The sequence below is a fragment of the Ambystoma mexicanum genome, chromosome 7q (assembly GCF_040938575.1).
Source record: "Ambystoma mexicanum isolate Mex_15411 chromosome 7q, UKY_AmexF1_1, whole genome shotgun sequence".
Taxonomy (NCBI): Eukaryota; Metazoa; Chordata; class Amphibia; order Caudata; family Ambystomatidae; genus Ambystoma; species Ambystoma mexicanum.
In genome coordinates, this window is record NC_090941.1 from 960,617,379 (window position 1) to 960,644,899 (window position 27,521).

At 44.5% G+C, this 27,521-nt stretch overlaps 1 protein-coding gene across 2 annotated transcripts in view; it reads left to right on the forward strand.

The window, feature by feature from the left end:
• Positions 1-14,802, forward strand: part of LRRC32 (leucine rich repeat containing 32) — a 161,702-nt gene extending 146,900 nt beyond the window's left edge. For both annotated transcript variants that reach the window (XM_069640035.1, XM_069640034.1), the window contains exon 3: positions 11,951-14,802. In XM_069640035.1, coding sequence (XP_069496136.1) covers positions 11,951-13,906 — 1,956 coding nt within the window. In that variant the 3' untranslated portion in view covers positions 13,907-14,802. The remainder of the gene's footprint in view (positions 1-11,950) is intronic.
• The last annotated feature ends 12,719 nt before the right edge of the window (positions 14,803-27,521 follow it).

A 27,521-nucleotide genomic window follows, 5' to 3' on the forward strand; every position in this document is an offset into this window, starting at 1 on the left:
AAAGTGTTTTAACAGCAAAGTCGGTAGGGACTCTTTAGAATTATTTACATTGATCTGACCATAGCCAGAACAATCCAAATAGTCTCTTTCTGTGACCTGGGGCTTTGGTAACTTCCTTCTGACCAATGCAAGCAAAACCCACAGAAGTAGAACAAACTAGCTAGTATCTTTCGATCAACATTGTAGATAGCTCAACTGGGTGGTGGCGCAACCGTTAGTACTCTTTAGAATTAGCCTGCATGATACACTTGTGGTGGAAAATGTATTTTAGTGGCAATGTTGTTAATTGTGCTTATCCTGGCATCCTCACCTGCCAACATTGTTAAAATAAGGACACATTTTATTTTCACTGCTTGATGCTATTGGTTGGGCTGCGCTCCTGGGTTCAGCAGCAAGCCTTACACAGCACAGGCTCAGGAGCTTACACTCAGAGCTGTTTGGGCTGCAGGTGCACACTTAAGTATTTTCAGAGCTCAGGATTTGGCAAATGCTGGGCGATGTTGACTTAGAAGGGTGGTAGAGATAACTCAGTCGGTATTGAGGGAGCCGCGAGTGCATAGTGCAGACATGTAAAGGATAGAGAGTTACGGGAGAGTGGACATCATCAGGTGAAGTGTCAGAGTTGCAGATAGCTGGCTCATACTTCCAAATGCACTGAAATTACGGATACTATATCAAGATAAGGACATTTCATGTATATTGACCTTGTCCAATCACAGTTTTAAAAATCGCCTTAGGTTTCTAGGTTGTCTTGGTAACACAGCATCTGCCATGCAAATATTATGCAAGGGCATGTCCCTGTACACATGAGCTACCGTGAATGCGACTTAATATATTGGTCAGAAATTGAAGGGTTAGCACAGAGGAAAAGTCCACAGGGTGGTCCATCCTTTCCAATGTGACATCACCCCATACATGATGGCTCTGAAACCTTGTACAACCTGATGTTGCAATGGACATCATGGCGGTTACATTCTGGATTGCTGTTCTAGAGCAAAAATAGGAGAAACACCAGTCCAGGGGCAGAAGAACATCAGCAGTCAGTGTGGCTGCCAAGGGTCTATGTAACAGAGACCAAAATATAGGATAGAATGAGATTCGTTTCAGACAGCAGAAGCACCAACAGCATACAAAGAGAGTGGTACATGGAGGCATGCAAGGCAAACGCATCTGAGCAGCAGGACCAGACAACCACAACCCCCCTCAGTGCAGTCAATACAGTTACATGTTATTTCAATCTCAATTAAACCTCAGCATTGCAAGGCACCGCCATCTCAGTCTTGCAATTCATGAAGGTCCTGTGTCAGGACATTTTATTTTTTTTGTTCTAGATGCAGGCAAGACATGGAGCGGTATTTGGTGCTGAACTATGAGGCTATTGCCCAGGTGCTGGGTTTACAACAATCATCATCTAGAATAAGCTATTGGGCTTACCCCCTACCACCTCTAACTTGCCTCATCATTTAGAGACTAATTTATGGAGCATATTGTATGATCTGAGTCTGAGGCCACTACTTTATTGAGTTGGGATATGGACATCCCCCATGCACACGAAACACAGAGAGGCAATACGGGATGTGTTATCACAAAAAGGGGGGTCCTCCCCCATGGGCAAAACATATGAAAGGTATGTTATCTACTATGGGCCTCTTGAATGTGTGTGCAAGCCCCACTGTTATGACCATTAAGACCAAGTCAACGGTTAGAGCAGTTTATGACTGAATGGTCGAAGATCTTCAAAACGTTAATACCCAGAAAACAGGGTTGGCTCACACATACAGAGCCATCAAAGGGGCTACTGGATGTGAACAATATCTGGATTCAATTTTCCCTCGTATGCCAGATCATATATATCAGGTTTCGTCCAGGCACTTTACCACTAGTCTTTTTCGCAAGTTCATGAGATAGGGAAAATGATGTTAATTGTCCGCATTGTAAGACTTATACAGAATCCAATGACCATTTTGATTTAATGTGCCCATTGTATAGAGATCCTAGAACTACTTATTTAAAGCCTATGTTAAGGGAACCTGGAATTAGAACTGTCGAGGCAATGGACTGCTGCAGACGCTCGTATAATGAGGGGAATGTGATTTTAGTAGCAACGAATATGGAAAGACCATGGCTCTGCAGGAAGAACGATATATATCATAACCCTAATGTATAGAGTAGGAGATATGTGTATTCAATTCTAGTTTTATGACAGCTGATTTGTATTCTTATCATCCTGATCCCTGGACGTAACTTGCATATATTATATTGGTTCTGTTCATAATTGGGTTTTGTTCACAAATAATTATATATAGGTGGTAATTGATTGTCTTGAACATTTATCACATTTGTATCCCTGTAATTTTAGTCCACTGTTGCTGTGAATATTATATGAGTTTGATGGCATGATTTCGAATAAAGTTGTAATTGAAATTGAAATTACAATTGGCCATCACACCTTAGGAGCCCTTTAAGTAACAAACTTAAAAGCTTTTTATGTGTCGGTGTATTAGGGTTTCATCTCTGTTCCGTTGGCTTTCTTTGTTTTCCTCTGCAGAGGCCAATAAACCTGTCCTGTGATAATCTGCAGCTGCTCACACCCTCCCTCCATTACTTTATCTAGCTTTTTGCCACAGAATGAAGCCACAAGGTGGGGCCGAACATAGGCACATATTTCCCCAAGGAAGCTTCAGCCCTCACAAACTAGAGGTTGTGTCACTTTAAATATGTACTTGCTGGCCAAAGAAAGACCTCTGTAAAAGCTGTTATCAGAGACATGTTTTACCATGTATTAAGTGCTTTGGTGTGGTTGAGTGAATATGTTCAGAGATTAACGAAGTTCAAAGTGGGGCTCATGTTATGAACCCTGGATGATAAAACTGTGAAGCACCGTTTGTGCACACAAAGGTGATACAGACTGATTTGTCCAGCTGTAGGCAAGGGGACCTACAAACACCACTTTGAATTGGGCTCCACACACCTGAATGCATGTAGGCCGTGGAATGTGGGTGGGGCCTGGGACATGTAAAGGGTGGTGGGGATGAAGATAGCTTCAAACCTGGATATAGGTCAGATAACAGGATTGAAAAGGAAACAGGACGGACAAGATGATAGGAGAGGAGTGGCCGCAAAGCAGACAAAGCAGACAGTTATGATATGATATATTTTACTTATAGCGCCCCATACACAAGTGTTTCAGGGTGCGACAAGGCATGGGAGGGGTACAAGGGAGGACAAGACAACGATCTTACTAGACATTGAGAACACGCAAGTGCAGGGGAGAGGGAAGGGGGAAAGTGCAAAGGGCAGGGGAAGAGTGGAACGTGCTGAATACGTGATCAAAACAACAACAGGCAGTGCGGCCAGCAAGTAGCAAGTGCAGGAATTAAGCGCAGACAACGGGTGTCTAATAAGTGCAGGTAAGGGGACTGTAGGGTGGCAGATACAGACCCAAGTTCAAGGGTTTCCAGGAGGCAGTGCGGGTATGCTGCTGAGTGGGCAGGGATCTGGGACCGAATTCCGAGGGTAGCCAGTTGCCCAGAGCAGAAACAGACAGAGACCAGCAGGGGGAGAGGAAGAGAGATGGCAGAAGCAAAGAGCAAGGTCTTGAGGTGCTTCCGAAACCGAAGATGGTTCTCCTCAAGTTTCAGAGAGGCAGGGAGGCTGTTCCAGAGGGAGGCCCCAGCTGAAGAAAGAGATCCACCACCAACTCATTCTTGGAGAAGTGACTCACCCTGAGGAAGTTGGAGGTTGAGGAACGAAGAGCTCGAGTAGGCAGGTATTTGAAGGGAGAGTCAAAATGTATTCCAGACCCAGGCCCCAGAAGGCCTTGTGGACAATGCAGAGGGTCTTGAACTTAATCCTTGCAGCCACTGGGAGCCAATGAAGACATTTCAGGGCTGGATAGATACTATCCATGGGCTTGAGGCAAAGGACAAGTCTCGCAGTCCTGTTCTGGATAAGTTGGAGGGGTCGGAGAGTAGTAGCAGGAAGATTTAGAAATATGCTGTTGCAGTAGTCCAGCCTAGAGTGAACCAGAGCTCTAGAGACAGTGATCATCTGGAGCAAGGAGACGAAAGGAAGAATACCTCTGAGGAGGTGCAGTTTGTAGTTTGACTTCTTAGAGACATCATGTGGAGAAAAGGAAAGCGTGGAGTCGAAGATGACCCCAAGGTTCTTAGCCTCACAGTTGGGAGCAGGAAGAGGGCCAAGGGAGGCCGGCCAGAGGGTGACAGGAAATGAAGGTGCAGGAGTGCCGATGAGGAGGATCTCTGTCTTACTGGCATTAAGGCAGAGTTTGTTGATGGCACACCACTCCTGGATTGCAGACAGACAGTCAGAGATGAGAGAGGGAGAAGATGTGGCAGAGGGGAGCCTGAAGATGAGCTGAGTCTTATCCGCATAGCACTGAAAGTTGTTGCAAAGAGCAGCAATGCAGTGGGCGAGGGGTGCCAGGTATTGGTTGAAAAGCCAGGGAGAGAGGTTAGACCCCTGGGGAACACCACAGGTAGAAAGTGAGATAGAGGAAAGGAAGGATCCAAGTTGGACCTGGGAGGGTCAGTTGGAGAGGAAAGAGGTCAGCCAAATAAGTGCCTGATCAGTGATACCCAGGTTATCCCAGAGTCAGTTGTGCATAATAGCGTGGTTAACTGCGTCAAAGGCAGAAGAGAGATCTAGTAGGATGAGGACAAAGGGGAGATTAGAATCAAGGTTGGAGAGCCGGTCTTCATGGATTTTCAGGAGTGTAGTTTCAATGCTTCTGGCTGCTCTGAAGCCAGACTGATGGTCGTGGGGACAACCAACAGAATCAATGTGAAGATTAAGCTGGGAGAAGGCCAGCTTTTCCAGGAGTTTGCCCAGGAAAGGAGTGATAGAGATTGGGCAATAGTTACCCGGGCAGGGGAGGTCAGCTGAGGGTTTCTTGAGAAGAGGGTGCACAAGAGAGTGCTTCAGGGGGGAGGGGAAGGCTCCAGTGGTAAAGGAGTGGTTGCGGAAGTCAGCCAGGGCAGGAGCGAGGGTGTCAATATGGTCCTTCATGGTTTTGGATGAAAAGGGAAGAACCTGTTTTGATGAGACTTTCATAGATCGGACTTGTCTAGAAATCTCATCAAATGGGAGGTAAGGGGGCCAGAGGTAGCAAAGAGAGATGTGGGAAGAGGAGTAGAGGACTAGAGGGTGGACAGGATGTCCTGGGTTTTAGAGATGAAATGAGAAGCCAGAGCCATGCAGAGGGCTTGTGAGGGGTGTTAGGGTAATTTCTGGTGGTCGGCAGAGCCGTAACCGTGGTCGGCGGACCTCCATCTCTCGGAAGGCCCTAACTCCAACTGTGTCCCAAAGAAGTAGGAGGCCCACACAAGAGCAATAGTTACTGCTGTTTTATTACAAGAAAACAGACAAGGACAGGCACAAAGAGTGTAGGTTCCATGCAGCTTCTCATCATAATTGGGCTCGCAGGCCCCTTTTGTGTCTGAGTGACGTAACAATGTGCATCATCTGAAAAAGCTCACCCCCGAACATATCGCCGCATATTGGTTCCCCGAGTGGTGGGTTCAGTATAGACCCATATAGTGAAAAGTGTGATTGGTAGAGTAGAGGTCAGGTGGTATGCTTGGGTGATCCTCAAAAGTTGCTACTTTTAAAAGGTTACATGGAGAGAATTAGTGATTGGTTGTGTGGTAATGTTGTCAGTGGTTAGCCCACTGTGTCCTCATTGGTCCTTCAGCAAGCCCCCAAGCCTGGGACCATTGTCGTTCCCAGCTCACGATGTACCTGGTGTTAGCAACAATGTATGACTATGTATCAGTGGACGACGATGGACAGGTCCTGCTATTTGCTATTAGAGCACTCCTTTTCCATCGCTGCCAGTGTCTGAGTTGTTACAACTTTGTTGCGAGCTGTGTGCCAGCCGTGGGACACTAGTGTTTCTTCAGTCCTCGGGAGTTGGTGCCGTGTCAGGTCGGCCTGGTCACGTGTTGAGAGACCATAGCTGAGGCAGAATTATGAGGATTTGATTTGTATTTTGCTCTGGGCAGTCGCAGCAGTGTCAGGTGTCACCGTGGCTCGGGGAACGCGGAAATGTTGTTTGCAACATCGTGACCTTGGCTGTGGGGCTCCGATCATGGCGGTTTCTGCACGGTCAGCAACTTGTAGCTCTGCAGTGCCTGCTCTGGGTCTGTCAACTCTGCTGGTTTGCCGCCTACTCTGGCTTGGTTGCATGTTGTGGCATAAGGTCCATAAGGATGGGGGTGCGAGGGTGCAGTGTGTTTCTTTGTGTATAGGTCCAATTAGAGTCTTGTCTCCAGGGTTAGTAGCATGAAGTTTCTGCAAGCATATACACAAATTCTTCTGGCGTCTTGCGTTTCTTCGAAGCGATTGCTGGCCTATGTGAAAAATAATAATGATGTACGTCTGTGGGTGTACACGGTCCTATACGTCATAGCACTGAGCGTGTACTTCGTGTGGTTTGGTGTGTGTCTGATCCAGGTGCGTGGTGGCACATGTGTTTCTGTCCATTGCAGCTATGTCGTCGTGTCATCTCTAAGGATGGCGGCTCAGGTTGTGGGATGGTTTAGTCAAGCTGGTCCATGCAATCGGCCTCAGCTCCATCTTGGTTCCCACCTCGTGCTCTGGGTGGGATGTGGCCAGGTTTCGCAGGTGAGGCATGGTCACGGTGAATGTTGAAATCCGCGGTAGTGGACAGAGGTGCAAACTCCTCCCGTTAATGGTACTTGGGTCCTGATGTCGTTGGCCATAGTTTGTACATTGGCCGGGGAAAGGAACCGTCCCATTTTCCCTCTTCAGTGGACATGAGAAGTAGAGACTGCAGTAGGATTGGCCAGCTCCTTGCAGATTTTAAAGAGTTCGGCAGAGTTATTAGATGCTGTAGAGACGCAAGCTTTGATGTGGGCTCTCTTTTTAGTGCGGACAAAGAGCCGGTATTGCCTTTGGAGCAGGCGGCAGCCAGTTTTTCAGAGGATGCACAAGATGGCCGCCATTGCCTCTCAGCCACCCTGCCCTTGCGTTTAAGGGTGCCGAGATTAGAGTGGTACCAAGAGTTGCACTTGTCTTTGGGCTTCAAGCGGATCCTCGTGACAGGGGCAAGAACATAGAGAGTATCAGAGAAAGCAGAGTGGAGCGAGTCAGCCAGAGGTGGAGGAGGTGGAGAGAAAGTGGCAGACAAAGCCTCAACTGACACACACTTCATGGGCCAGATGACTAAGAAGGTAGGTGGCAGTGATGAAGCTGGCTTGGCCTGCGGGCTAGAGAGGGAGAGATGGGAGGGAAGGAGAAAGTGATCGCTCTAGGAGTGAGGAGTGGTGAGAGGGTTAGAGAGAGGGAGGTCAGAGGTGATCCAGAGTGTGCCCTGCAGAGTGAGTTGGGCCAGAGGGAAGAATAGAAAGAGAGAGAGTCACAGAGGTCACAAAAGAGTCCAGAGGAGGGACAGGAATTATCCACGTGGATGTTGAGGTCTCCAAGGAGGAGGAGTTGAGTGGTCGTGGCCAGGAGGGAGGAGGAGAGATCATTCCACGCAGAGAGGAAAGTGGTAGTCTGACCAGGTGGCTGAAAGATAGTAACAATGGTGAGAGAGTGGCCAGGAAAGAGAGAAAGCCTGCAAACAAGAAATTCAAAGGAAGGAGGAGTAGGCCTGCATAGGAATGAAAGAGGCAGGAATCCACTCTGGGAAGATCAAGGCTACACCCCCACCAGGACAGTTCACACAAGGGAGCCAGAAGAGAGCAGAGTTTGCCTTGGACCTGGGTGCCGGTGGGTGGTGTTGTGTAAGGGGTTACCAATTAGAAATCCTTTACAGAGCACCCAAAATATCAGTACCAGGTTCACTTCACTGATCTTTAACCAATGAATCTCATTTACGTATTAGATAATTTAATAATGAAGTTCTAACGTTGACTACCACCCCTCGGCACCCTTAGAGCACTTCCGGATAGGGAAGGAATTTGCACAGAAATCAACTATAGCCTTGGGGTTTTGAGAATGTGTTGTTAGCAAGCACAGGGTTGCAGTCTGGTGGTAGGAACCAAATATCTGGGGCCTGAGTCACAAAGATTTTCCCTGCAGCAAATGAGAAAATGTATATATCCTTTTTGACCTACTACGTCATTCTGTATTCATATAGTCTAAAGCATTGGAAGCTCTGGAAACATCAGGGCCACTTACTTGGAAGGAGTAGGGATGAGGTGGGTGAAAGGAGCTGGCAAGGTGGAAGGAGTTGTGTGGAAGTTGTATAGGAAAACATTGGAGAGGTAGTTGTTGGGACTTTTGATGAGGAGGTTGAGCAAAGTCTCAAGGAAGTTTGAGGTGAAGAGAGCAATGGAGAGGAGGTTGGCAGTGGTTCTGAAGAGGAAGTATGAGGAGCATTAAGAAAGAGACTGGGAAAATCTGCACATGAGAGTTTGGAGATGGAACTAAGAAGGCACAGTAGGAAAGAGAGAGAGAGAAGTGTGGAGAGGGTGAGTGAGTAAGAGACAGAGAGGGCACCTTAGAAAAGTGGCTGTTGTGAATTGTCAAGGCCTAATATTCGAATGGGGCTTTAGAGAATGGACCTATGACCCTGTGACAACACAGAGACAGCATCCGAGAAGACACAGAAACAGGGGTGGACAGGGAACCTAAAGTGGCCCTGGAAATAATTTTCAAAGTGGCCCCATGTTGCACATTTTTCTGCAAGCCCAACACTTTTCCTATTAGAACATTTGGAAAAATCACACAAAGTAGGCCCCGTGGACAGAGGCCTACCAGGAAATAGAGGCCCAGGATGCAGAGGCTTACCAGGAAATCTCCAGAGTTCCAGATAGTCCAGTCCACTCCTGAGTAGAGAGGATAAAGTTACTCATTCCTTGGTTAGAAGTGCTGTTGTTTTGCTAGTCCTTACTTGGTTAGAAGTGCTGGTGTTTTGCCCGTCCTTACCACGCCTCAGCTGTTGACACGCAGATCCATGGAAAGGAACTCCTGTGGCATTGAGGATCAGAAGCAGATGACATGGGCTAGCTACAGGAATCAGGAGACAAGAAAGAAGTGAGAGGAAAGCTTAGAAGCATCTGAACTGTGAGTGACTGTGAACCAATTACCCTCTCTGGGAAACAAACTCAAATTGAGATTCACAAAAACAATAGCTGTTGAACCAAAGAAGATGCCCATCCTGCGGTTGATGTTGAACTTTGTTGTATGTTGCTTATCCTCAGTTATTGGTCCTGTGAAAATCCCTAAAAAGCCCCAGTTGAATTACATTTCTCTGTGCCTGCCTAGCATTGATCCTACTAGGCTTAGTAACAAAGCCAAAAGACGTGAAAACCACATGGTTGTCAGTGGGGGTATTACCTTCTTGTGGTAATGTTGCTGGCAGTTATACTGCATGGAGTAACACTCAAATCCACCAATGAACCCATATGGAACTTCTTATTGCGGAATAACTAAAACCCATAATAAGGCAGAGATTTACCATTTATCATGGCAGGAATAGTAACTCAGTATGGCTTTATTAGCACAAATAAAACAACCAAACCCGTAATGGAGCCCGCATGCAGTAAAACCCACTGCAAACAAAATGTCCCCCATCCTCTGTCACTTCAAAAATTGAGAGATTGCACATGAAGAAGCACCCAAGTACCAGACCTCCGGAAAAAAAAAAATAGTAACAGAGAGAAGTTATTATACAATCTGAGGCTCTGCTAGTGGCAAAAATCCCACCAGTGGCACTTTCTGATAAGTACTGACAGTGGAAGCAGAGTGGAGCAGCATTAGCATGCGGTGAACCCCAGGCTAATTCAGTCCTGCAGCCCTAGTACGTCTATGTCCAAATTCTGTGTTGGTATTAGGGAGCCGGCAGCACAGGGAGCAACTCAAATAATGTTACACCGTTTCACAGCTGGTCTAAATTTGATCCGTGTTTTGGGGGGACAACAGTGGGTCTCTCAGTATGTTTACAGAAACACACTTTTTAAATGTTGCATCTCTCCTTCTTGCACGCGTGATCTGGTGTACCACTAATGTCACTTATGATGCCAAAGTGATGTAATATGTGATCTCATCAGTAATGTCATTTGTGGTCATCAGGGTGCTTACGGGTTGCACAATGCAGGTCTCATAGTTAGGATGCCAAAGCCTCCAGCACCTGCAGACGTTTAGGGGGTTTGTTGTATTTAATCAGGACCTTCACATCAGTTCAACTAAAGTGTTTCGCTGAAATTCAAGGGTTTCTTTTCATGAAATTGTTTAACCTTAACAGTGCTTCAACTAAGGATTTCTTCACTGAATTTCAAGAGTTTTGCTATTCTATACCTCCCACCGACTGTAATCCTATTTTCTGATGTCATATAATTTGGTATCAATATCTGTTCTTGAGCTATGCAGCATCAGGTTTATCAAGTATTTTGTGTCCACTAGAAGGGATTACTAATTCTGTACTGTGAAGAGGAAGAGCGTGGTGCAGTAGTTGATGACTGTAATGGGGAAGAGTGAGGTGGTGGTAGTGAGGGACTGTGATGAGGAAGAGTGAGTTGGTGGCAGTGGGGTACTGTCACAAGGAAGAGTGAGATTGTGGTAGTGGGAGACTGTGACGAGCAAGAGTAAGGTGGTGATAGTGGGGTACTATGATGAGGAAGAGTGACGTGGTGGTAGTGGAGGGGTGTGAAGAAGAAGAGTGAGGTGGTGGAATTGGAATCCTGTGATGAGGAAGAATAAGCTTGGATAGTTACGGATTGTGACAAGAAAGAGTTAGGTGGTTTAGTTGGCGGCTGTGAGGAGGAAGAGTGAGTTGGTGGTAGTGGGGTACTGTGATGAGGAAGCGTGCGGCGGGCTAGTTGTGGACTGTGATGAGGTATAGTGAGGATGGATTAGTGAGGGACTGTGACGAAGAAGAGTGAGGTGCATTTAGTGGGTGACTGATGAAGAAGAGTGAGGAGGACTTATTGGGGGTCTGTGATGAAGATGAGTGGGGTGGATGTATTGGGGTCTGTGACAGAAGAGTGAGGTTGAGTTAGTGGGGGACTGTGATGAGAAAAAGTGGGGTGGGATAGTTGGGGCTGTAATGAGGAAGAGTGATGAGGAAGAGTGAGGTGGAGTTAAAAGCGAGGTGGGATAGTTGGGGATGTGACAAGGAAGATTGAAGTGGAGTTAGTGGGAGACTGTGACAGAGAACATGCAAAAGAAGCTTCTGTTTTTTTACGTATCTGCAAAGTGGAATGCTATCAAAATGCTATGGTGCATATTTTGTTAGATAAAATCAAATTTGACTTGTTTTCACATTCACAAATGATATATTTGGATATGTGAAAAAATGTAGGTGTGCAGCATTGAAAAACAGAAAAAGATGGAGGCTTTGTATTGTTTTGTAACAGCTATGTGAGCAGTTTTTGGAAGGCTATATTCTTAATGTGTGACACTAGATACGTGCAGTTCAATGGTGGCCATAGTTCACCACCCTAATTGGGTTCTTTTGTGAGACGGAGACAAGCCCGGCCAGTGATAAAAAGAATGCTAATTACAAATGTTTCTTGAAATAGACCGGGTCTTGGCCTGAAAGGGATTTCTGATCAGAGATAAGATTTCCACGAGCTTCCTAGCACAATTTATGTGGCAATCACACTATCATCAGTGTAGATGGAGTGTCCCCCTCTTAGCAAGTCAGCATTAAAGTGAAAGCCTCTGAATTGACACACTTGAGAGCACAGGCTTACCAATGATGATTAAAGAAAATACTAATGTACCAAGTCCAATATTTTTATATATATGCTACATATTTTCAATCTTACATTTTGTAAAATGTCTACATAGAGTTTCATCTAATTTTAACATTTTGAAAAACCTAAAATCGTTGTACAATTTTTAACCAACAACTCCAGATTGTTTTGTGTAACCCAAATCATTGTTACTGTAGAGGCGGAATATGTTAAATTATTGCAGCAACTGATGTCTATCTAATTTTCTTATTTCATTTATTTAGGTAAATATGGATGTATTCTGCAAGAAGAAAGGCCTTCAGCAAATTCCGTGGGAATTTCATCCAGACATTAAGAAAATCGATTTTTCTAATAATCTGCTCCAAAATCTAACCGAGACACCGCTAACATTTTATACATTAATCCAGAATCTGGATTTAAGTTCAAACCAAATTAAGTTCATTCAATCAGGAATTTTCATGGATATGAAGAATCTAAAAATGATAAACCTTTCAGAGAACTTTCTGGGTGCTTTTGTCCAACATAACACTTCTGGAATTGGACCTTTGCCATATGTTACATCTTTGGATTTGTCAAGCAACAGTTTGCACACAGGCATGGCCGAACCTTTCTTGGAAAATGCGCCATCACTGCAGCACCTTTCCCTGTCGGGAAACAGCATCATGATGATCGCACAGAAAATGTTCCTTGGCACTCCTGTCTTAGCTGAGCTCAATTTGCACAACAATGTCATCATGGACATAGAAGAGGGAGCTTTCGAGCACCTCTCTCAACTTCTCAAGCTCGACCTATCAATGAACTCCATCACCTGCATCTCCGACTTCAGCCTCCATCAGCTTCAGGTCCTCGACCTGAGCCAAAATAGCATTGAAACATTTCACACTGCAGCGTCTGAGGAAGAATTTCACTTATTGGCGATAGACCTAAGCGAGAACAACCTTTTACATTTCCCAATTCTCCCAAAGTTCAATCATCTAAAATATGTAAATGCATCCAAGAATTTAATCAAACTGGGCATGGTGCAGCCTGCTGATGGAATGGAATACTTTGAAAATGATTGGCTGGAATCTCCATTTCAAACATTAAATCAGAGCCAAGATAAAGCTCCTGAAAACCCTAATTCTGCTAACCTATCCAAGCTCATACATTTAGACTTATCTTATAATCGAATTGAATCCATTCTTCATGGGTTCTTTGATACAATGTCATCCCTCCAGTTTCTCAATTTGAGTAGAAACTGCCTTCAAGAGTTTGTATTAGGTCCAAACAATCCTTTGTCCTCTTTGGTCACCTTTGATTTGAGCCATAACTCCCTACATAACTTTTCAGTTACATGCGACACCCTTACTAGCTTGAAATACTTGTATTTACAGAATAACAACATCCATCTTCTGGACCCCAATATCTTCCAAGGCTTCCCAAGCATCCAGCTGCTTGATCTTAGAAGCAATACGATCAGTATATGCAGTACATATTCAGCTGTGGCCAAAGACAGACTGGGTGGCGGTACAGGTGGATGTGCCTCATTTTTCCGCATCCCTAAACTTGCACATTTGCATTTATCTGATAATATGATTTCCATCCTACCGAAGGATGCGTTCCAAAAGACACCATTGGCAGTGCTGGATCTGTCCCTGAATCCAGAACTTCAGATCAAAGCCAAAGCGTTATCAGGGTTGGAACCTTCTTTAGAATATTTGCATCTTCAGGGTAATAACCTTACTGTATTGAACATTGACCTCCATCTATTTTTACATCTCAAGCATTTAAACCTATCAGGCAACCACCTAACATGGTTACCCGCATGGAGCGGTGCATGTTCATTAGAAAGCCTGGACCTTCGGAAGAACCGCTTCAGCAGCCTGCAAGCCAGTGACATTCCAGTCCTGGAGAAGACGTTGCAGGTGTTGTATCTTAAGGGGAACCCACTCAGCTGCTGTGGTAATGTCTGGCTCTCCCATATGATCCAAAGGGCCACAGTGAAACTCCCAGACCTGGAGCTTGTGACATGTGAGCACTCCCAAAGCTTTGGATATCTGGAAGACTTACCAGTCAGCCAAATCCGGCCATTGGACTGTGAAAAGGAGGATCTTAAGAAAACAAACCTCATCATCGTATTGACTTTTGTCTTATTGTTATCAGCAGTTGTCATTGGAGTTGGATCTTTTTGCTGTTTTCGGAGACAAAGGTTTAACAGACAATTAAAACCATTGGATTAAACATACCCTTAAATCACAGCAGGAGTTATACCAATAACGTGCCTCGTCAAAAGACAAAGAATGTTTAACTGGTTTAATGTGAATGGCTGAGGGACTGTGCAACGTAACGCTACTTATGCGGCTGATTTTGTGCGATGGCTCAGTTTTGTTTGTACACAGCTTGTAACATAGTGTCTCATGTTGAGTGTGGTGGTGTGGATAAAAACCGGTGCCTTTTTAAATATTTTTCAAATACACCTACTCATTATACGTTGAAATTGCATGAGACATTTACCACGCGGGGTACACAGAAAGTACGACATGGGCTAACTATGGGTAGTTTACCCCATGAAGTACTTTCTGTATACACCATGTGGTAAATGTGCCATGCGATCACAACTGCATGAGGACATTATGGGTTATTTATCCAATGTAGTACTTTCTATCAACCCTATTCCCTAACTATCCCATGCAAGCCCAAGTCATAAATAGATGGTATTTAAAAAAAATATAAATACCTTTTACCATTATACATAAAAGTGAGGCACTTAATACCTCTGGCTGGAGAGAAGCCTTGCTTTTCGTTTTGGTTCTACCCCTTGAGTACCTAACCTTTGCCATGCAGTGCACAGGGGATGTTTTTCACAAAGTGCTTGTTTATTTTAAAAAAAAATAACCTTGAAGCAAAAGTGGAGGCTCAGTTTTACCTTACAGGCAAAACAGGCAAAATGCAGCTATATTTTTCCAAATTGGAAGTTGTAGTTCATGAAAACTAAACCTTTAATATCTTGAGCCCGCCATGTCAGTTCAAATCAGGGCAGATGTGTTTTAAAGTTGAATGTATTTTTTATTTTAAAGTATTTGTATTTTTTATGGAAAAAACAATATGAAGGATTATTAAAAACTATATGAAGGATTATATTGTGCAGTTGTACTGAGTTGCAAATGTGTGCTGGATGCATGAAATAACAACAGAGAGCATCATAAAAACAACTACATTCCATATATATATATATATATATATATATATATATATATATATATATATATATATATATATATATATATATATATATTCTACGTTTTATTACATGTGAATCCACGTAGCTTCATCTATACTTTGCATTTGATGACCAGGACAAGACTGTAAACAAAATGTGACACAGTTATAATTCATGTTCTTTAACGGCATGGAGGATATTCAAACGAAATGTACAAGACACCTGTACATAGAGAGATTATAAATGTATGTAAATATAGCTCAGAGCTTAGCATTATTCATGGTGGATATGATATGATTGGTTATTTATAATGCACTTAATACCCAGAAGTTTCTAAGCGCAGACCTAGGGAACAAACAGGTGGTGCTCCGTGTGGTCTTGCTTCCAAGGCAAGCACGTTGCCCCTGAGCTAGCCTACTGCCTCTGTAAGCCTAACCAAAACAGCTTTGGGAGGTTCCTATTTTAGAAGGACCGTATTACAAGTGAAACAAACCACCTCACAAGCAATACCATATTTTGAGGCAATCCATTACTTTTACTCTGTGAAATTTTGAAAGCATTGGATCCGTTTAGTACTCACTTCACTGCACCAAAATATCATATACATTTACCATTGCATGCACAATATTGACTCATTTGTTTTAGTAAGTTACTATGATTCCAGACCAGAAAAGAATAAAGCTAACTCTTGATACGTGTTTCACTCACATTCAAGTTCATCAATGAAGTGTATCTCAGTCCAGACATGAGCAAGTTACCCAGTGCCAACAAAGGTAATTGGCTGACAACATTAGAAGGATGAATACGTTATGCATACAATAGGCATATCACCCCTATAGAGTTCTCCAAGCTCAGGTGTGTAGAGCTTCAGGAATTGTTTTCATTGTATTGTAGGTTGGCATTGATGATACTTTGCTAAATCAAATATTATATATTTTAATCTAGTAAGGCAAATGCCAATGTCAGCGTCTTGCTCAGTGTAACGGGCATTTAACAAATCCAATCAGTGTAAACGTTGTAGGGTCAATAGAGCAGGAAAACATAGGGTGATTTTTCTGAACTGATGGATATAACTTGGAATCCTCAATACATACAATGTAAATCTCATAAGGCTCACTATGCTACCAGAGCTCTGTTGGCGTTCTTTGCATAGGTTATGCATGATGTTCACCCTTAGGTTTGAGCAGTGTAGCTTTACTAATTCCCACCTATCATCCTACCACCCTTTGAGCTTTGAACAGCCTTCTCTTTGGAACCTCATCTTAGTCCCTAACCATTTTTTGGTTGTGTTTATTTTTATTTTGGGGGTGGGAGCAGAGGTCCAGCTTTTTATTTTTCATGTGTAGGGTAACTCCCCAGTGATCAGACCAAGAAAATACAATCCACGAGTGAAAAAGGCTAAGTGCACCTTTTTTTGAGACAGACAAGAGTGTTTATTTTGTATACAAAAGAAACATTTGACAGGGTACTATAAATTCACTGCCATAGTGCTCTCTGCCATCCCTCGTACATGAATCAGGTTATAAACACAAAAATCATCACTCATGATGCACTCGATATACAGTGTTAATCCCCCACCCTCATTGGCTATCACCTATATACATGCTAACAGTTACATATAGCCCATTTTCCATTTGGTTCCGCTGTCTTCTCTTCCATCTTCACCACAGGTGTGTAATGTCCTCGTCCATCTTGGAATATTGCAAAGTAATTGGTTAAATTCATCTGTCATCACCCCAACCTTCGATCCTAACCATGTGACATGCACCTGGTTGTCAACATGAACTCAGCAGACAACTTCGAGGTAAGCCTGGTCTTTGTGACTAAGCAGCCCTTTTCTCATCCGAGAAATGTTGGCGCCCCCATCATGCCCTCCCCACTGTATGGGCATCGTTCTTAGCTCTGCCTGGCACAAATCAGAGATCCTGTTGTTCTCCATGTTCCTCTTTATCAGTTCCCCTCCCCGAGAGTAACCCTAGCACCCCACTAATCAATCCAGTTTGCATGGGATTCAGGGCCCATTTCCCTGCACATCTGCTAGTTCAAATGACCATCATTTTCCAGGGTGCTAGTGACTTAAATCTTGGTTTGTGTTTTGGCATCCCAAGACCTCTGCCTTATCTCTAAGGAATACAACCTTGGTACTGGGCCTCAGCCCTTCACTTATTCAGCTGCACACATTGCTGCCTAATTTGTTCAGAGACCTAACTGATGTGGGTCTATGTGTGTGTTCTGTGCCACGCCTAGAAATCAGAATGTGATGGTCAAGCAAGGGATAAGGCTTCATTGTTCTGTGTCTTTAACACCCGGCCTGCAAGGATTCAGCCCTACTCTTAAACACAGCACTATTTCATATTATAACTATTATGCATAATGTATCAAACAAACTTCTATTGCAAAGCTACTAGTTAGTTCCCCCTATGCAATTTCCCACTCCCACCAATTATTTCCTTCCACAGAGCACTCCCTGCCCCCTACACTGTCCTGTATTCATTTCCCATATTTCAGTGTATTTTTCACAATCTAGATCTTTTAAAAAAATGCCCACTTGCCATCATCATTCAAGCATTTATTATGCATTCATACTTTAAATGTGCAATGCTGATAAACAGAGTGGGCCTGATTCACAGAAATGTGACTGAAGGAAATCAGGCAATAACTGTGGACATCTCCAAACATCAAGTGTTTCCTTACACCAGATTCTCACAGATGTTCCAGTCATCTGCATATTTGCTCCACGTACAGGCTTTGTGAATCAGGTACAATGTGGCAGGTGCACATCACAGCTGTCGACGGGCATTTCCTGATTTCCTCCATTGAAAATCTATGCAAATCAGTCCCAGTATATTTTATCAAAGGAAAATGGTCCTGCTTCACTTTTTAGCACGGGCACTAGCAGCTGCTCTGATCCTTTCCTGGGGGGCTACGGACTCATGAAGAAGATCTGTCCCTCAATTAGTTCTTGCACACCGGTCTCCAACGTAGCACGCCTGCAGATGCCTGGAGCATCTTTGAGATTCTCGCATGCAAATATGATTCTCCATGATGTTACAGTCATTTCCAGATTTAATCCACTCGAAGTCTAGGGGTTGTGAATCAGGTACAAGATAGAAGGTGCAAATCAGAGATGTTACTACTTGAGCATCTCCTGTTTTCAGCCCTGATGTATGTTTCCAACGAGAATTGCTGCACTGTGCTTTCTAGTGTGTGTAATGGTGGCATTGTGCTTTCTTGCATGTTTAATGGTGGCATTGTGCTGTTCAGAGCCTTTCCTTGACCTTTGGACACTGATATTTAAATAATCATGAAAATTGCTTCTTTCTATTGTATCCTGAACAGCTGATGGTGTTTACCTACTTATCCTTTCTCATCATAGGAGTAGCGTGTTGTCAGTATTACATGTAAGATTCAGAAATCTAAAAACGGGTCTATTACATCACATTGGCACATCTCATGATTTGTGTAAGGTGATTAACAGCCGGGCTCGCATCCTTTGCGCAGTACACTATTGTCCAACTGCTTTAGAATGCCACACAGGAGTCCCCCAATCCCTTGTTACCCAATGGAGCTCAGTGCAGCTTTCAAAACAATCTTCCATAAAGCCTTGTTTAACTTACCCAATGCCTGCAACCTACACAAGACCAATTGGGAGGAGACGGATTGCATACGATTTCCTTCGAAAAATTGGTAACAGTTGACATTGGCAGAAACTAAGAAATCTCCTCCTTTTTCCATCGCTTCTTTCATAATGCTTAAGGGTTTAACCGTGTGCTGGATGCCTTTAATCCATGCAGGGAGCTGCTGGGAAAACAACTTCAGAGAGTGAACTTCACTGTCCTTCAGATGCATATAATACGCAAATAAATCTAAAAGTATCCGCTATACTTTATCTTGCTCACCGCAAATCTTGCCTAACCACCATTCACGCTGGGCTTTATTATCCTATATGTTGGTAGTTCCCATAGGATGTGCCAGCACTGGCAACTGAGCATGTGAACATCCATGCTTACCTTGAGTCCTGGCTAAAATTGTGTGGGTGAAGGAGAGCCCCTGGACACCAATTGAGTGACAGATGTCCACAGCCATTCTATCCTCAGACACAGACCCTGAGGGTGTGTACATCAGCACGTATATGGTTCAATGTTGCAAGCATTTTAATGTTAGGCTGAGCTTTTGTTGGAAATTAAATGAACCCCATGCCATGTGTGTATCATATACTTCGGGATTGAAGCATATAGAGCTTTTATCACAGACATCTTTGTCAATTATGAAGATCTGTGGTTACCCGTATTTTCCCAAAATGTTATGCAAAGCAGACTGGAATCCTCATGCATTTGCCTTTCATAGGGACATTTTGGAAGAGTGCAATAGGCACATACCAGACTGTCCATCTTAGAATGATAACCTACCATAAAATGAATTATATGGTTATTCTAGGCTTCAAAAATAAGCTTCGCTCATAAGAAAAGTGCAACGCAAGTAAGAGAAAGAGAGTGGGAAGGAGTGTGAGAGCATATGATACATACAGTACAACTATTATCATATGAAACTAAGCTACCTCTAAGATCTAATTCTGCCAAATCTGACCTTGGCAATAGCCCCTACACACATGAAGATTCCTGGGCCCATAGTGTAATCGCAAGGATTACTGAGGTCCCAAGTGTGAAAACTATTAGTTCACAGGGTTCAGGGGTAAGTCAATAACCCCCCGCCCGTTCCATTTTTGAATTAAGGAGCCAAGCTATTTGCTGAGGGACAAATTCACCCCGAGGTAGTTGGAGATATTTGGTGTGTCTGAATGGTGCATATATCTCATTGTGAACATTTAGGCAATTGTCCCTAATGCCAGCAGGAATGACCCCTCTCTCAATCCTAGATTTGCCAATCACTGCCAAGCAGCTAAAAGAGATGGCGGTGTCACAATGTCTCGGGTCAGGCATGCATACTCTGAAATTCATTACTGACACAAATCCCAACCTCTGATAATCATCTAACTTTCCGTAGACTCTTGAAAAGGTCTCTTGAAAAGGTCTCTTGTGAAATAGTAGTTTCTCCCATGACTGTTAGAGCGCTATCTAAACTATGTATATTGCCCGGTGCTTTGAGGCCCATACAGGGTGACCATCACACTTTATAAATTAATACAACATAACCTAACATTTTAGAGGCACACAATCCCTGTTAAAGTGTAGCACATAGGGCTCAGTATGATGAGACATACAACTAAAGGGAATTTTCTAAGGTACCCAAAGGGCATACACAAGGGAATATTGAAAATGAGCGTAACACACCGTGCTGCCTAGCAAATCACAAAGCAGAATAGCAACATAAGTTCAGGAACAGCAGTTTATTCAAAGCAGATACAATAAATTGCTTCTCTAACAATTCCCTGGCCAAATGCACAGAAGCAAACCTTCTTATTGGAATGTATTGGTTTATTGACATGAGTAATACATTTTGTTACCATTGGACTTTGGATATAAGGTTATTGTGAATTAAGTTGTTTGTCTTGCATTAATTCTATTGACTTTGGTCATTTGTGCTGTAGCACTTACACAGATTCGGGCAATCTATTGGGACAAGGTCGGCAGCTATTGGATTAGTGTGTATTAGGCCCCTAATCCATGATGGAGTTTAGGGTAACACACCACGTAGCAGAGAGCATCAGTTGTTGGTTAGGTACTGCTGTTTTTTCACACGCTGTGGAAATAAGGTGCATATGTTCCCACTTTATCTTAACTGGTACTATTGTCAAATTTAATCTGGATGAATTTTATGCAAAAAGTAAATGTTCATGGTGTACTTTTTTAGCTCATTATTTGCATTCTTTTTTAGGGCTCAAGTATGAATTTAATGTATTATATTATTGCTGATTTTTGTTCTAGTGTTTTCGAAATAAATGTTATGTGATGAGACTGATGCTATAGATTGAACCATAGCGCTCTATGCCTACACCATATTATCCACTGGCTGATGCCACAAAGATGTTGTTAGTCTTACAGGTACCCCTTCAACCGGTGTTGTAAATGCAAAGCCTACATTGTGACATGACTCTTTTCCCCTTTCTTAAGTGCCAGGATATTATTGAAGTCTATGCAAAAAGGACGAGTATACTCGTCCTTGGCACTTAAGGTGTTAAATTGGATGCGAAAAAGGAAATAAGTTCTCAACTGAAATCTACCACCACCACTGAGACATTAGAATGTGGTCATAGGTATCATGACCAAGCATGTCTGCTGAATGCAAACTTGGCAATAATTTACGTGTGGAATTGTTAGTCGAAAAACCTGACTCTAGGTGGTTGATGGGCATTGGATTTTCCAAGAATGTTGTACCACATTTGTACAACCAGGTCATTTGTAATGTCAGATTGGAACCATACTAGCTTGAGGGCGAAACAATACAGTTCTCCATGGACATGTGGACCAGTGGGCAGAGTACAGATTAGTAAGCCATCACTGCAGATCACCTGCACTCCTACAGGACTCCCTAGGGCAGCAGGAGCAACATCTTTCGACAAGTCACTCAATGCATGTAAAGTATTGATGGCAAATCCCATCAGTGTATTTACCTCGGGGAGGAGGCTGAAGAGCCACTGTTCCAATGACTTAATTCACACTGATTAGAACTAGAATTCATGGCAGCTGCAACAAATGACATTTCCCTGCTGCAATGAAGAAGATTGGCAAGATCATGATAGTCCCTTGCCCATGTCCTCACCTTGTTATCACTCATTGCATCACTCGTTCCATCAGCCATTGATAACCTAGATATTACATGAATAGTGTGGCAGGAGGATTTACTCCCATGTCAAGTGCCATGGAATATATTTCACTAATTGCAGGTGCACCACAACCTGCCACACTGTCATGATGTTCATCAGACCCTGCTTGCCATGGTCTAACCTCCATCCCAAAGATACTCAAAATGCAGCATTAAATAGTTTGAAACCTGGCTCAAGGATTTGGAAAGAGTTGGATCTCTGAGTTCAACTCAAGAGAAACCAATACCACTGAGCACCTGGCAGGTTTACTATTGGACAGTATAAATATTGTGAGCTTATACCCAGAGCATCTATGAAACAATTCTAATTACTGTTGTGTAAATGATTGACAGTATATTTCATTCATAAACAGTGATTTTAGTGAAACAACACGTATTCACAATTGTGATATAGTGCCTCTTTATACTCATAAACAGAAACACACAAATAATATGTTCACTCTTTTATTGAGCTCTTATATTGCACGGCCCACGGTAGTGGCCGTGTAGTTATGGTTAAGTTGCTAATCCCATAGGAAGAGCACTTTTTGGGCGGCTTATAACTTCGCGCTCCCTGGAGGAATCCTCACCAAACGTTGCACAAAAAGTATATATACTACTATAGGTTTGGTGAGGTTTGGTCCAGGGGGGGTCCCAAAATGTCTTTTTTTCTATAGACAGAATGGGGAAAAACTTTGCTCACGTCTACAGCCCAAACCGCTGGACGGATTTTCACCAAATTTGGACCAGGAGCAGAGGCTTGGTCTCGAAAGCATGCTTTTGTAAATTTGGTGAAAATCCATCCAGTAATTTTTAAAAAAATGACCAAAAAGTAGGTCACCAAAAATTAGTGATATCTATGTCCCGTCCGCAGACACACTTCCCTGTTTGGTACGCGGACAGTGTCCTGATTGACTGATCGGCTTGCGTCATGTCCGCAGAGATGCGACGTGTTCGCTGATTGGATGGTGAAGAGCGTGAAGTGTGTCATATTTTTGGAAACACCCGCCATCTTTTATCCGCGGACGTCCGCGCAGACAGCGCGGTGTCAAATGGTGGGGAAATACAATTTTGGCACTGTTGGGGATGGTGGGGGGGTAAGAGATGGATCGTATTTTGTATCTATTTAGGAGGTAGGCACCGCTGTTGTGTTTGTTGTGTCCGCAGACAGTAGCGCTGTCCTTGGTGTCTGTAATCATTCCATATGGGAATGTCCTAAGGACACTATACCTGTCTGTAATGTTCGCAGGCAAGTTGAAACTGTTCTAAGAACACGCGCTGTGATGTCCGCAAATAAATGAAAATGGGGGTGTCCTAAGGACAGTATACTTGTCCATATTGTTTGCAGGCAAGTTGAAACTGTTCGAAGAACACACGCGTTGTCCGGGATGTCTGCAAATAAATGAAAATGGAGGTGTTCTGAGGACACTATAACTGTCCGTACTGTTCGCAGGCAAGTTGAAACTGTTCTAAGAACACACCTGGTGTTCGGGATGTCTGACATTAATCAAAATGGAGGTGTTCTAAAGACACTATACCTGTCCGTACTGTTCGCAGGCAAGTTGAAAATGTTCTGAGAACACACGTGGTGTTCAGGATGTCCGTACTGTTCGCAGGCAAGTTGAAACTGTTCTAAGAACACACATGGTGTTCGGGATATCCGCAAATAAATGAAAATGGAGGTGTCCTTAGGACACTATACTTGTCCGTATTGTTCGCAGGCAAGTAGAAACTGTTCTAAGGACTGTGATGCTGGAAATGCATCGGAGGGACAGGGCCTCCGTATCCTTGTCCTTTACTGCTTTGTATCGTGTGTTCTGTTGTGTTTTCCGCGCAGGAGTTCATGTGGGACTCCTAGTGGTGCAGCTCTCTCTCTTTTGGTTTGGTGAACAGACCCATGGGATACCCTTATGGCACCCATGGGTAGGGGTACAACCTGTGCCCCTAGTGTATTTTTTTGGGCACCTGTGTGTGACCCACAGAGCAGGGCACGGGTTGGTGGCAGCTCCGTGCTGAAATGACTGGTGCCCTGAGCATCCTCCATTTTGGGATGCCTAGGCCCTGCCATTGGAATCGGTAGATTCCTGATGGAAACAAAATGGCCACCATGGCCTCTTGCCTTCCATCACCTGTTACCCTGATCTTCCCGAAGTCCCGGAAAGCCCTGCCTCTGTCCCTTCCCCCTGACTGGCTGTTGGGTGGAAGTTCCGTATATGGTAGTGTGGGGAAGTGCCAACCAGACTGGCTGGAGCCTTCTCAACTACCGTATGTTGTGGGTACGCCTGTGGTTGGGACCTGGGTTAATGGAGTGTGTGACGAATATACATTCTATGTTGTGACTGTCTAGTATCTGGTGTTTGACACAATGGTTGAGACAGCCCTGCCCGAAAACGGTATGAATGCAGTTTGGAGTGTTGAATGGCTCGGTACTTGTCCCAATACACATAACTTGTTGTGAGTGTCTGGAGAGAAGTGAAGGGCCTGAATACCTTGTGTACCTGATTGGTTGCCTGCCTGCATGAATGCCCGTAGTCGTGACTGGATGCTTGAGTGCGACCCAGCGGAATGAATGGGAGATTAACAAAAAATCTGGGGACCTCTCACTGCTAGGAATCATGTTCAGAAGCTGAAGCCCACTACGACGAGTAACTGGAGTGAAGCTTAACCTTGAGCCCTGCTGGACGAGAAGAATTGTTGTTGCTCTCCTTCGCAATCTGAAAGCTGCTGTGCTTTAAGAACTGACCCAGAGAGGACCTGGTAAGGCGCCCTCTTCCCGAGCTACGAGGGACCATCGTGCACAGCTGATCTTTGCCTAAGCTCCCTGGTAGACAGACCTTCGACAGGCTGCCGAGACGATATGGGGATCACTGCAGAACTCCAAGGAGAAGTGCCCAGACTGTTGTCTGCCTCTGTCGTCGACCGCCGTCGCCGACTGGAGCCGCCGTGCTCCCGTTGCCTAAGAAACTTCATTGATCCAAGGACGCTCTTGTCTGCATCGTCGCCGTTGTATCCTGCAGGAGAAGGCCTGACCGTTGACACGCCGAGGAGCATCCACCGGTGGGTTTCCCACCACCCAAAGACCACAGAGACACCGACGTCTCGACACCCTTGCTGAGCCACCGTTCTTCAACTCTTTGAGGTCCAGAACTATCGACACCGAGGTGCACCGCACGCCTCTTCCTTGCAGGACGTTTACGCTTCCCTGTCAATGAGCACCGCTAGGAACGACGCAGCCACTTCACCGTCGTAGCTGGACCTGTTCTCCGTTGGACGTTCGACGGCCCGTGTCTCCTGCCTTAAAGGGACGACACTCAAGAAGGGTTGTCTATTTCCCTGACGCGGAACGCTACAACACCAAGGTACTTTGAGGTTGCAGAACTATTGGGAAGTCTAAGGGTGAACAATATACGGACTGGGCTTGTATCTTTCTTCTACAGGTTGCCCAGGTGGGGGGAACTCCACACAGAGCTGTGTTTAACGGTAGTTACCAGTATTCTGCCTATTGCTCAAACATCCTGCTTTCCTTCCTCCCTCTACTGCTGGTTTCCTCTTTATTTTGATCTGTGTGTCATTCTGACCGTATGCACTTTAATAAGATCAACTAACGTTAGTGGTACCCCTTTATAAATGTACATATTTACCATTGTTGATTTTCGGAGCACAAAGTGAGTTATCGTGATCGTGTATATGACTTTGAATATTAATTATATAAAGACTGTGTTTTAACCGATAAAGTGTGTGGACATTCCTTCGTGGGTGCTTGGGGACTACACTGTACTTAAGAACCAGCTTGCATCACCTTCCGAGAAGCTAGGCCTTGATTGCTCGACTACGTTACCATAATAGAGAATCTTGGCAGGGGTCTCTGTGCCTCCCCTCTACCATATAGAGAGCGGAAGTGCAGACCCCCCTCCAGTCTTAACATCTGTCACCAGTGGCAACAGTGGGATGCTTATGGTTTTAAGACTCAGGGCCGTTGCTGCCGGTACCATACCGGTACCACCATGGAGAAAAGGGGAATTACCACCCCATTCCAAGGTTGGCGGGGCAGTAATTCCCCCTTTCTCCATGGCCCATTCCCCATTCCCATTTTTGCCCCATAGGGCTCAATGGGAATGGGGAAGGGGCTAATTACGGTACCGCAAATTGCGGTACCGTAATTAGCACCAAGGTCCCTTTGCGGGTCCCAACTTTAACGGCTGGTCTACACAAGCCGTTAAGGTCGGGTCCCGCAAAGGGACCTCTTAGTAAGGTGGTAAGGGTTTACCAGTACCGGTGCCCTTACCGGTACCGGTAAACCCTTACCACCTACCATGTAATGAGGCCCTCAGTGTATAACCGTGCCACTTACAAAGGATATCTGCACTTTGTTAAATTAAGGTTTAGTCGTGTTCGAGATAACTGCATTACAAGCAATGGAATCTATTGCGAATGGTAAATTGACTCGGATGAACTTAGAGGCTCTCCAGAGTGCTTGTGAAGCCAGGGAATTAGACTTTGTGGATAAGTCTAGGGCGGAGGTGATAGCTGCCCTGGTGGACTACCAGATTGATTGTGAAACTCTTGAAGGGGGGGGATGTAACCAATGAGGACTCTACCCCGGGGGTTGTCACCGAAACTGATTCTGGGAATGCCGCCATTCCTGCTGCCTCTGTTCCGAACCCCAGCAATTCTTTAGAGCTTGAGTTATTGAGGATGAAGTTAGCCTTTGAATATCACAAGTTGGAACTAGATGCTGAGCTTAAGAAAGAGGAGTTGGCACAGCAAGTGGAACTCAAGAATAGGGATCTTGAACTCAAAGACAAGGGCCCTCATTACGACCTTGGCGGAGAACCATGGTGCTATTAGCACCATGGTCCATGGCGCTAAGTTGCCAACTCCGCCATGGTGGTTGGCGGACTTACCGCCCCATTCCGACCTTGACGGGGCGGTAAGTCCCCAATCCCCATTTACCCTTCCCCATTCCCATTTTTGCCCCATAGGGCATAATGGGAGTGGGGAAGGCGTTAATTACGCCACCGTAAATTACAGTGGCGTAATTAACAACAAGGTCCCTTAGCGCCATGGATTTTAACGCCTGCAAAAAGCAGGCGTTAAAATCACCATGGCGCTACGGGAACTCGTACTCAGGCGGTAAGGGTCGGTGAAGTTTACGCCGGCGTAAAACCCTTACCGCCTGGGTCGTAATGAGGGCCAAGGACACTAAAGCTCGAGTGGAGACTTCAGTGAAACCAGTTGAGAGTGTCAGGTCACCAGCAACCAAGTTTATGAAAGATTTGGTTGTTGTGTTTGCGGAGGGTTCGATATCCTCCAATGGATTGAAGTGATTGAAATGGCTTGTGCAATTCACGATGTTGATAAGAGAGATTGGGCTAAGTGTTTGTTAAGCAGAGTGCCTCAAACTGGAAATGGCTGTATTCTGAAGCTGAGTGTGGAAGAAAGGGGTCAATATGAGTGCATGAAGTCTGCTTTAATCACCAAGTTTGGCAAAACACCTACCCAATATCTTAAACGGTTCAGGGATTTTAACAAACGAGAGAATGTGTCTTGGGTTGACTGGGTGAGTGCGGCGCACATGAACATGATGGGGTGGATTGATGATTACAAAGTGAAAACGTTTGTTGAATTGTCTCACCTCTTGCTTTTTGAGCATTTTTCAGAAGCCTGTTCGCCAGAGCTGCGTCAGTATGTTACTGACCAGAACATTTTGGACCCCTTTAAGCTGGATAGGTTGGCTGACAAGTGGGTCTCCCACCAGGTGTCCCCTAAGGACTCCAGTGGGAAGGACAAGGACAAAGAAAAAGGGGCCTCTCAAAAAGTCGAGGAGACCCAAAAGCAATCACAGTCGGGTAAACCAAAACCTTCCTCTCCGA